Source organism: Physella acuta, unplaced genomic scaffold, assembly GCF_028476545.2.
Source record: "Physella acuta isolate Inbredline_101_S28 unplaced genomic scaffold, ASM2847654v3 ptg000607l, whole genome shotgun sequence".
Taxonomy (NCBI): domain Eukaryota; kingdom Metazoa; phylum Mollusca; class Gastropoda; family Physidae; genus Physella; species Physella acuta.
Window position 1 is genome coordinate 253696 of NW_026732126.1, and position 12765 is coordinate 266460.

The 12765-nt window shown below is 40.1% G+C and overlaps 1 protein-coding gene across 1 annotated transcript; it reads left to right on the forward strand.

Annotated features, from left to right (window-relative positions):
• Positions 1-4578: 4578 nt before the first annotated feature.
• LOC131947795 (uncharacterized) lies at positions 4579-10335 on the forward strand. Its single transcript, XM_059309118.1, has 8 exons — positions 4579-4648; positions 5780-5856; positions 6338-6502; positions 6620-6679; positions 7236-7310; positions 8364-8528; positions 8632-8767; positions 10244-10335. The coding sequence occupies exons 1-8, from the start codon at positions 4606-4608 to the stop codon at positions 10333-10335; spliced, it is 813 nt and encodes a 270-aa protein (XP_059165101.1). The 5' UTR covers positions 4579-4605.
• Positions 10336-12765: the final 2430 nt, after the last annotated feature.

A 12765-nucleotide genomic window follows, 5' to 3' on the forward strand; every position in this document is an offset into this window, starting at 1 on the left:
TTTAAGTATTTTATTTTCTCCTTTTTAGTCCGTTGCTACACATGAAAAACGTGGTTTTTAAAAAAGTGTTTATAAATACACGGACTAAAAAAATCTTGAGCGACCAGGATTCGAACCTGGGTTGTCGCGGCCACAACGCGAGGTACTAACCACTATACGATCACGGCCAGCGCGCTCACATCGATTGGGGCCGAAGTAACTGTGTCAATAGGCCTCAAGTCTTGTCGGTATGTTTAGAAATCATGTCCTCGATTTTATGGTCCTTGGGGCGTAATTAAATTAAGCTAATTACGGTCACTAATTGCTAGTTTTTATGATTGCATCTGAAATTGTTAGGCGAAAGTAGCATGCATGCCAAATTTCAGGTCTCTAGAGCAATCAGAAGTGGGCTAATTTTCGATGTCAATTTTAACAACAAACAAATCCACACATCCACAAACGCGAAGCTGAGTTAAGAAAAACGCGTTAAAAACGTGTTAAAAACTATTAATATTTCTGCAAGGAGCTGGAGAGCCGCATTTTGACATCAAAAGAGCCGCATGCGGCTCGCGGGCCGCAGGTTGCCGACCCCTGGGATAGACAGGTTAATAGGTCATTTGTGACGACTGTACTGTAAGTTTTTGATTTCATACTCTAGAAAGGAGAACAGCAAAATAAGTCTTCAAAACAAACACGCATTGCATCCGCTAATATTGAGTAAATTAGTTGTAAATCTAATACCATTTCGCTTCCTTCATTGAATTTATACTACAATATTGTATTTTTGAAACTGTATAAAACTACAACATACTTTTTTAATGTTAAAAAAGCAAACAAAATATATACACAGTACTATGAAGGGTTAGAATTTAGATATGTTCAGTGTTATGGTGTAAATCTTGTAAAATTTACATTGTGGGAAAAGTACAATGCTATAAATATCTTGTACAATTTAGATATTGTAAACAGTACAGTACTTTAAATATCTAGTTAATAGTTAGTGTTAACAGTATTGTGCCATAAATATATTATAGAACTTAGATTGTGTAAACGGTACTGTGCTATAAATATCGAGTGGAATTAGATCGTGCACATACTGCTTTCAGTAGGATTATTTAGATTATGTAAAGATGTAGTAGGATTATTTAGATTAAAGGTGTAGTATGATTATTTAGATTGTGTATAGATGTAGTAGGATTATTTAGATTGTGTAAAGATGTATTATGATTATTTAGATTGTGTAAAGATGTGGTAGCATTATTTAGATTGTGTATAGATGTAGTAGGATTATTTAGATTATGTAAAGATGTAGTAGGATTATTTAGATTGTGTAAAGATGTAGTAGAATTATTTAGATTGTGTAAAGATGTCGTAGGATTATTTAGATTGTGTAAAGATGTCGTAGGATTATTTAGATTGTGTAAAGATGTAGTAGGATTATTTAGATTGTGTAAAGATGTCGTAGGATTATTTAGATTGTGTAAAGATGTAGTAGAACTAAAACTGAGCGCCACCCACTTTCAGCAGACGTAAGAACCTGTAAATACCCGGCTGTGTAAACACTGGACATAACCCACCCAGAACCCTGGACTATTCACACCCTGCCTCATCCCCAGCCCAACACCCTGCCCCTCCCCCCCTTCACACACACACATCACGTGGTCAAAGATAATCACCCAACATGCCGCGTCACGTGCAAACATTCTCCAGATCTCCGGACGGTCACGACAGACGTCTAAACACCACGTGTCAATTCCTAATTGTCGTCTGCTTCTACTGTAAGAAAAAAACATGGACCAAAATAGATGGGACAGTACCTGCGTTCTGTGAATCAGCAGATCAATCGGTGCTAGCTACGATTACCCCCCCCCCCCCCCACCCTGCGCACCCGCCCCTGCACGCTCCAGCGTCTAATTAGGGTTGTTTGCAATTAAAAATAGCGACCGTTTATTTCCTGAGCAAGTTTGACTACGATAAGAGGAGAAATGTGGTATTTGAATAGCGGAAGTGGAGAGTGTTTATAGTTTTTAAAAATGGGAGTCGGAAATAGAGTACTTAGTCCTGAACAGAACAAAAAAAAAAACATTCAACCAATGGGAGAAGTTTGAACACTTTATTAAAATAAAAACTAAGCAGGTGTGGCTAGTGACGTCATTAAGGGCAACACACCGAGGATTAAGAAAAATAAGGTGGTTTCAATCCCCCCCTCCACCTCGCCTAATGGCGTCACACGCTACTGCCCCCCCCCCCCTCCAGTGGCGCCACTAATGGTTGTGGGATAATGTACCGTTGTGTCGCCCAACAAATAAAAACAAGGAGCAGTTAAACATCTTACTAACAAAACAACACTTCGGTGTCACCCCCGTCATGCCCATCTTAACACTAGTGATGGTTTCACCTTCCTACGAGTGATGGTATCACATCCCCACTAGTGATGATATCACATCTCACTAGTGATGGTATCCCATCCCACTAATGATGGTATCACATCTATCACATCCCCACTAGTGATGGTATCACCTTCCCATAGGTAATTGTATCACATCCCACTAGTGATGGTATCACATCCCACTAGTGATGGTATCACATCCCACTAGTGATGGTATCACATCCCACTAGTGATGGTATCACATCCCACTAGTGATGGTATCACATCCCACTAGTGATGGTATCACATCCCACTAGTGATGGTATCACATCCCACTAGTGATGGTGTCACCTTCCCACCAGTGATGATGTTTACCTCCCCAAACGATGTCACCCTATCCTGAAAGTGTCCACTGAAGCGTGATCTAGTCTAGTCCATTTATCACCTTGACACACCGGATAACACATGTTGACAACACGTGACCAAACATCAGCAGCACACAGCTCAAGGTTGTTTACACGCTGTGTATCAGCACACAGCTCACAGATGTTTACAAGCTGTGTATCAACACACAGCTCACAGATGTTTACACGCTGTGTAACGGTACACAGCTCAAGGTTGTTTACTCGCTGTGTATCAGCACACAGCTCACAGATGTTTACACGCTGTGTATCAGCACACAGCTCACAGATGTTTACACGCTGTGTATCAGCACACAGCTCAAGGTTATTTACACGCTGTGTAACGGTACACAGCTCACAGATGTTTACAAGCTGTGTATCAGCACACAAAACTAAGCTCTAAAACAAGCTGTGTTGTGTGGACTTTTTGGCTTGATTCACATACAAAGATAAGCACATAGGAATCTACCTAGATTCAAGTACTAGTTGATTCATGCAAGTTAATGTATCTATAATTTTAACAGCTGCAAACATTTTGTAGATTTGATCTAGGTTTTAAATATTCTCTAGATTTTTTTATTTAGATTAAATATTTTCTATATTTGGCAGTGTGTTAAATATTATCTCGATTTTATCTAGGTTACATAATATTCTACCGATTTGATCTAGATTAACTATTTTCTAGGTTTGATCTAGGTTAAAAGTTCTCTAGATTTGATCTAGGTTAAAAGTTCTCTAGATTTGATCTAGGTTAAAAGTTCTCTAGATTTCATCTAAGTTAAAAGTTCTCTAGATTTGATCAAGGGGTCATCCATAAAGGACGTCACGCTTTTTTGACGATTTTTACCTCTCCCCCTCCCCTCCATCACACGTCGTCACAAAAAGCCAGACCCCCCCTAAAATGACGTCACACCTCAGCCTACTTCACCCTCAAAATTGCAGTTGAATTTTTTTAAACATCGATATTTTTCCAAAATCTTGTCTGAACTCTGTCAAAATAGAGTATTTTTATCAATTGTTATTACAATTTATTAAAACAGTTTTCTAAAACGCAAAATAACGTCTAAAATTCGTTTTCTAACATTGCTTTCTTATAATGCAAAAGTGTGACGTCGCACCATCTGAACCCCCCCCCCCCCTCCCCTCATCACACCGTCACAAAATTACGGACCCCCCTCCCCCTACGAGTGTGACGTCATTTATGGACGACCCCCAAGGTTAAAAGTTCTCTAGATTTGATCTAGGTTAAAAGTTCTCTAGATTTGATCTAGGTTAAAAGTTCTCTAGATTTGATCTAGGTTAAAAGTTCTCTAGATTCGATCCAAGTTAAAAGTTCTCTAGATTTGATCTAGGTTAAAAGTTCTCTAGATTCGATCTAAGTTAAAAGTTCTCTAGATTAATTCAAGTTTGTAGATGTCAAATCTAAGCTTGTTTTGAAATATTTATAAACCCTTTACTTTGTTTCACGTCCTAATGTAATCTCTCTGTTGTCCTGATGTAATCTCTCTGTTGTCCTGATGTAATCTCTCTGTTGTCCTGATGTAATCTCTCTGTTGTCCTGATGTAATCTCTCTGTTGTCCTAATGTATGAAAACAAATGCCATTAACGTTTTGAACACACCTGCTAATTAATCAGTAATCATCCGCAATTAACTGAATTGAATGATTTAAACCCCTTATAAAAGAGAATTGAGTTTGATTGTTTATATAAGCTTTCTGATTTGTAAAATAATAGTTTTTGCTAAAATTTTGTTTGTAGTGGTGACTGGAACAGGTGACATCAGGGTGTCACGACACATAGGTGTCACCATCACCTGTTTCTAGAGTTTTTGTTTCTGCAGGTAGACACGTTCAGAGATGCCAGAAAATTTTTGTCTGATACACATGGCAGAACTTCCAGGTGAGAACCTTTTGTTACCTGAGTACAATAATTAGTTCTAGACATCCAGGTGAGAACCTTTTGTTACCTGAGTACAATAATTAGTTCTAGACATCCAGGTGAGAACTGTTTGTTACCTGAGTACAATAATTAGTTCTAGACATTAATGTGAGAACTGTTTGTTACCTGAGTACAATAATTAGTTCTAGACATTAATGTGAGAACTGTTTGTTACCTGAGTACAATAATTAGTTCTAGACATCCAGGTGAGAACTGTTTGTTACCTGAGTACAATAATTAATTCTAGACATCCAGGTGAGAACTGTTTGTTACCTGAGTACAATAATTAGTTCCAGACATTCACGTGAGAATAATTATCAGGATATCACCCCCTGTCAATTACACACCAACAACCCCCCCCCCCCCCCCCCACATATCGACAACAAATATGGTTTACCTGTGATCCCACAAGACAGTCTATAGCCCGGTAGTGTAACACATGCTATTTATAACATACTCGACCTATGTTGTGCTTTATATAGCATGCTGTTTCGCACTTTACCGGTAACAAGTATATTGGTTATTCAAGGAGGGGATAATTACCATGTAGCGCATTGACGGGGGAGGGAGATTAATTGGTGTTAATTGATGTGGGGGACAATGGCAGGAGGAGGAATCACCTACTGTAATGTCTCACAACCTGTGAGATCTATGTAAACATTTAATGTTAAGACTGTCACATTTAGTATGGTTTTGTTTTAATGACACCGTCAAGATAAAAATCACATTTCGACCACCCCCCCCACACCCACGCTAGCTAATCTAGCCACTGCTCACATAATTACCCCATCAGAAAAGCTTATTCCAGACCACATTTTTAATTAACCCCTCTCCATTAGGTAAGATGTAATTTGTTTTTGCTTACAGGAAATTAATCAATGAAAGCCATAAAATAACGAAATGACAAAGTAATTAAACGGTTTTTAAAAATCTTCCCTGAATGCTCAATAGACGCTGAGTTTAATCAATCCGCCACGTCCTTTTATCAGAGCATCAATCAATAGACATTTGATTACAAGGATTTTCAAAGCCCAGGTGATGATTTATTCAGACGTAGATATTTCTAGAATGTTCTTTTCTTTTGGTTCGCAGGCTGCCTAATGAAGGATGATAGCGTTTATCTGAATCAGATCATTCACAGATACTTGTGTACATGTCATATTGACCTGGTATAGTACTTTTCTCATCTATTTCCGCATGCTCAATGTGACCTAGTACAGTGTTTTGTAATCTATTTCCGCATGCTCCATGTGACCTAGCACGGTGTTTTGTAATCTATTTCCGCACGTCACAATGACCTGTACGCCATTCTGTGATTTATTTCCGCATGTCCCAATAGACCCGGTGCGATGTTTTGTCATATTTTCGCATGTCACACTGATTTGGTATAGTTCTTTGTCATCCATTTCCGCATGTCGAGAGTGACTCGTATGATGTTCTGTTTTGTATTTCCGCATGTCCAATGCTTCCCAGTTTCCAATTATTTTTCGTTACTCTAAGTTTTTCTCGCATTTCCAAGAATTAGGGTTCTGGCTAGCTTAGTTAAGTTTCATGTTTCATTTATTCCTATCTCGCAATCTTTTGTTTTCTCTACACATTCCTATTTCCCATTGTAATAATTCCCCACCATTGCACCCCTACCGCTAACAGATACAGCGTGCCAAAATTCTGGCCACAAGTGCCGTGCACATTTTCCTGAGGTTTTTCCCGCCATTATTCTTCTTCCGGTGGTTTGTGACATGCGCACTACTGGCTTCTGAAATAACACTGGCGGCATTGATAGATGTTACCAGCATTTGTCGAACGAACCTGAAGGTAGATAATCTAACATTTTCTTTCAGGAGTGATAGTTTATATTAAAAATAATCAAAGGGAAATAACCAAAACAATGTTTTTGAAATTGAGTAATTATTTGTTAACTCCCCTTTGAAGAAACCGAAGAGCAAGTCACCCAATGCAAGTGGTACTCACAAGATGGCGGATCATCATGGGGTATGTACGAATAGAATTACCACCAAATGTTGTCTCGTAACTGTTCATTAGATAATCAATACTTGAAATTTTAAATTACACGAAGTATTTGTATTGGAGCTACTTGATTAGATTAGACGAAAATATATAGGGGTCTAAAGCTTCGGTTTAAATATTTTGTGTGAAGTTTTGGAGATTTATAATTTTTTAACTAAGAGTCTGTATTCAGAGTTTCTTCCAGGCATCTCTTCGGGGGGGGGGGGGGGGGGGGGGGGCGAAGCCCCTCCGAAAATTTTTTACCGCCCCCCCGAACGAAAGGAAATGTATATACTTTATATAGAAAATATATACTTTTAACAGTGTCCGCCCCCCCCCCCCCCCCGAAGAAAGTCTACCCCCCCCCCCCGAAAATTTCAAGTGCCCACCCCCCCGGAGAAAAAAAGTCTGGAAGAAACACTGTCTGTATTAACAATGAAATGAAATTACAGAGACATGTGCATATTTTCATTAAACGTTAACTGCAACAATAATTTAATCAGTGATTGATCTAACTCGTCTTGTTTCAAATTGATTTTAGAGTCTCACCAGACTGATTAGTCTGATTCTTATTCAAGTACTCGCTCAATGGGCCATCCCATTGGGCCAACTAGCGGTGAGTCAAATACCAGTGTAGTGGGCCATCCAATGTGGCCAACTAGCGGTGAGTCAAATACCAGTGTAGTAAGCCATCCAATGTGGCCAACTTGTGGTAAGTCAAATAGTGGTGTAGTGGGCCATCACATGTGGCCAACTAGCGGTAAGTCAAATAGTGGTGTAGCGGGCCATTCCATGTAGCCATCTTGTGGTAAGTCAAATAGTGGTGTAGTGGTTAAGTCACTTTGTTGTGAAGGCTTTGTTTTTCTAGAAGTTTCCATCATTACTTTATTACTTTTGTAGCTTAACTCACTTCATGAATAATTCAAATGAACCTTCACTTTATTATTGATTTATAACCATCTGAATTCCTTCCTATAACCATCTAAATTCTGTCCTATAACCACCTGAATTCTGTCCTATAACCATCTGAATTCTGTCCTATAACCATCTGAATTCTGTCCTATAACCATCTGAATTCTGTCCTATAACCACCTGAATTCTGTCCTATAACCATCTGAATTCTGTCCTATAACCACCTGAATTCTGTCCTATAACCACCTGAATTCTGTCCTATAACCACCTGAATTCTGTCCTATAACCACCTGAATTCTGTCCTATAACCATCTGAATTCTGTCCTATAACCATCTGAATTCTGTCCTATAACCATCTGAATTCTGTCCTATAACCATCTGAATTCTGTCCTATAACCATCTGAATTCTGTCCTATAACCATCTGAATTCTGTCCTATAACCATCTGAATTCTGTCCTATAACCACCTGAATTCTGTCCTATAACCACCTGAATTCTGTCCTATAACCACCTGAATTCTGTCCTATAACCATCTGAATTCTGTCCTATAACCATCTGAATTCTGTCCTATAACCATCTGAATTCTGTCCTATAACCATCTGAATTCTGTCCTATAACCATCTGAATTCTGTCCTATAACCATCTGAATTCTGTCCTATAACCATCTGAATTCTGTCCTATAACCATCTGAATTCTGTCCTATAACCACCTAAAGGCCGTATGATAGCCACATATAAACTCAATGTTTACAACCCCAGGCACTTGTACTGCTCCGACTGTGCCACACCTCCCATCAGCTGGCGGGGGTGGACATGTTCACTGACCCGTCACACAAGCAGCAGAAGATACTTCTCTACCGACGTCTGCTGGGGAAGGTCACGTGTGACGGCGATGGAGGGGCTGACGGGAAGGAAGATATCAAGGTGAAGGTTGTCTCATTACACAACTGTTAACTCTGAGACTTAGATCTAGAGCGTCTAAAAATTTCATGCCTGACCCTGTAACTTGTACCCCCCCTCCCCTCAGCAGAAGAAAGAGTGGCTTGTTGACCACGCTATAGACGGCGCCATTAGGGCGGGAGTCACGTGTCCACCAATGAAACTCGTCTTTCAAGTGTTGGGAGTCAGAGAAGGGATGAACTTGGCAAGGGAGATAACTGCTCGTAAGTTTAAATCCGGGATCCATTTCTGTAAGGTGTTCTTAGGTGACAGTATCAATCTGTCTGCTTGCTTGTTGTGGGTTGGGGAAAAGTCTGGAAGAAACACGGTTTATTATAAGTTTTTTAAAGCGTGAAACTAAAACAAACATTTATTTTTAGGTAAATTTTTTATAGTAAAAAATAAGAACCTTTTTAACTCTTTGTTTCAATTAAATCTAAAGATGAAAGTTTATAATGTATTGGATGCTCATTCGAAAGCCTTTTGATACTGGTTAAAAAAAAAAGTTATTCCACCCCAACACCCAACACACACGTACAGACTTGGTATCTGAAACATGAAGCTGTGCAAAGAATCATGTTGTATAACCATTTTGTACGTCGCTGGTTTTCTTTAAAAAAACAACCCACATCGTGCACGCAAAACTGCGACGATATGAAGTTAAAATTTCTAAAGCGTTTTCAGCTTGATGGATAACCTGCATCTTGGTTGCATTACGTAACCGGGAGTTTCTTCACTGAAAATCAATGACCCATGATCGATGATCTTGAACTGCTAATTTAAGCTTTGGTTTAAATGTTAGCGCGGTATTGTCAGCTTTATGGTGACCCTAGTGTTAGCACGGTATTGTCAGCTTTACGGTGACCCCAGTTAGAATTGTGGGTTGGAGGAGCTCATCGTGAGGTGGGGGGGGGGGGGGTGGGGAAGTAACTGACGGGAATTTAACTGCTTAATTTTAAGTTCCACGCATCCTTTTAAAAAAGATGGCATATGCCGACTTGACATTAGCACCGTTGTGGGGTTCATACAAGTCTAATCTTCTAGTTTCCCACGTTCAACATGTGGCCTGCACTTGACTGATGTACACATCACAGCTAGGCGGACGTAGAGTGGTGTCAATTGAACAAATATATTGTAGAAAGTTGTGTTGAGGGTACATAGGGAAGAAGACACCCATGCTAGATGCTACTCTCAACCTAGCCTGATTCCAGAGGCGTGGCGAGGGGGGGAGGCAGGGGGTGCGGATCGCACCGGGTGACACCATTTAGGGGGGTGACATCAAGGCAAAAAATAGCAAAATATATAGAGAAAAATTTGAGGTGGGTGGGGGGGGGGGGCAAATCAAAAGTTTGAGGGGGGGGGGGTGCAAATCGAAAATTGAAAGTTTGACCCCGGGAAGGGTCGCTTAACCTCTGGGGGGTGACACCATTAAGTGCCGCACTGGGTGACACCCCGACCTCGCTACGCTACTGCCTGATTCTACCAGCGAGTTGTATTTGAACGTGGAGATTTTCTAAGATATATTCCACGCGAACCCTCAACGACTTAATTAAACAATTCACATAGACATATCTAGTCTAAATAAAGAAAATCTTTTGGTGAAATATCTTTAGACCAATAACTGCCTTCACTTGTGTATTACTAGTATTTTGTTGTAATATTCATGAGTAGTCTTATTTGTAAAAAATATTTTTGATCAGGTTATTGGAACAAGCACCTGATAAAAGAACCCGACGATGTGACATGTGATGTCTCAGGATACGTACATGCAGTATGTCTTTTCATCTGTTAGTTAGGTAGTCACGTAGTTCATCTTCGCTGGTTTCTTCCGTTTTAGTACCTGATGTTTTGTCTTCAGGCACGACATGAAGACAGCCCACAAGACAGCCCACAAGAAAGCCAACAAGACAGCACACAAGACACTACAATGGAGACCAGAGACATGTCTGGTGAAGACAGCTCAGCTGATGCGGACTGTTTACCCACAACTGTAATTGTCTTTGTTATGTGTGTAGTGTGTAGCTTAGCTGTGATGTGTAGTGTGTAGCTTAACATGCTGACTGGATGATTGTCATTTGGTTGTTTCTACATATGTGAAAAGGCCTATTTAAAAACAAATATTGCCTTGTATGTTGCAGAGGATTTCTGATTGTAAAACTTCAGGGAATGATTTACTGGATCAACAAATAGACAGTGGTGAACAGACAGGGACTGAAGGTGACCGCACAGGGACTGAAGGTGACCGCACAGGGACTGAAGGTGACCACAAAGGGACTGAAGGTGAAGGTGACATCAAAGGGACTGAAGGTGACATCAAAGGGACTGAAGGTGACCACACCGGGACTGAAGGTGACCTCAAAGGGACTGAAGGTGACCACCTGCTCTCAGAAGGTGACCACCCAGAACCTAAGATTGACCAACATGTGTCTGAAAGTGAGCACACTATGTCTGTTTGTGATCACACAGTGTCTGAAGATGACCAGCCCGTGCCTGAATGTGACAGAGAACACGACCTTAACCCTCTTACGCTTGAAGTTGCATCACCTACCCGCAGCCACTCACCAGCCAGTCCAACAGCTGACACGGGCAGGGATCTCGACCCTGTACTAGGCGGAGAGCTTCAGTCTCCGACTAGTCCAACAGCTGACACGGGCAGGGATCTCGACCCTGTACTAAGCAGAGATCTTCAGTCTCCCACTAGTCCACTCTCCTTGTCGGAGCCATCATCTGACACAAGTGACACCACTCAACAGGACTGCTCAGATTTTCTAAGTGTGGAAGATTCGACGTCAGAAGAGCAGTTTTAACATCGGTGATGGAACTTTCCCAGTTACTCACGGCAAGCACAAATTGACTGCTTCAGCGTCGGAATGGAACAGGTTATAAAATAATTGATACTGAAAAATAAAACTGAAAACAATTTAATTTTGATGAGTTAGCATGGACCAATTAAGTGGAATATTTACATTTTATAAATTAATATTAGTTTGAAATTTATTTACATTTTGTGTGTATTGTGACGATAGGAAGTGTACAGACATACTCCATTGTATTATTCATTTTTTGTTTGTTTGATGTTATCGACTGTCGGCTGCATAAAATACGGTGTGACGTCCTTTGTATAAACACTCAATAATTCAATGTTTTTATTTTATTTTGTGTATTTTGACTTTAGAGTGGTGTAGACAAATGTCCCATTCGTTTGCTCAGTTTTTCGTTGAATGTTATCTACTGTCGTAAAGATAGTTGAACTATCTGTTAGAAAGTTGACACAACACTTGCCAGATAGTTGCCTTCTGGGCAGATATTTATCTGAGTCAACGTGTCACTTCTAAAGTTCCAGGTCTGTCATATGGCAGCACAAAAATCTACGTCACAGATATTGATTTCTGCAGGTAAATCCTTGGCCTGTGATTTATGAACACTTGTCTGTCACAAGTACTTTCCATGGTGTGTGGAATATCATACCACGTCACAATACAGCAGATATCGTATTTCTATCACCGCTCCCCCTCCCCCCGCCCGCTCCATTGATCAAACATTTAAAGGATTTTTTTCCCTTCAATGTCAAGAAAAACTCGCTTGGTACTAAGAAGATTGTAATAAAAAGTTTTGCAGTTCGGGGTTTTTAATTACATAGCAGCTAAATTTGTCTTGCTTCAGTTAAGATAGCATTACATTGTAGCAGATGTAGCCCTCGCTAAACAAACTTGCTTCAGATCAGGTAGCATTACACTGTAGCATATGTAGCCCTCGCTAGTCTAAACAAACTCGCTTCAGATAGCATTACACTGTAGCATATGTAGCTCTCGCTAGTCTAAACAAACTTGCTTCAGATAGCATTACACTGTAGCATATGTAGCCCTCGCTAGTCTAAACAAACTTGCTTCAGATAGCATTACACTGTAGCATATGTAGCACTCGCTAGTCTAAACAAACTTGCTTCAGATCAGATAGCATTACACTGTAGCATATGTAGCCCTCGCTAGTCTAAACAAACTTGCTTCAGATCAGATAGCATTACACTGTAGCATATGTAGCCCTCGCTAGTCTAAACAAACTTGCTTCAGATAGCATTACACTGTAGCATATGTAGCACTCGCTAGTCTAAACAAACTTGCTTCAGATCAGATAGAATTACACTGTAGCATATGTAGCCCTCGCTAGTCTAAACAAACTTGCTTCAGATCAGATAGCATTACACTGTAGCATATGTAGCCCT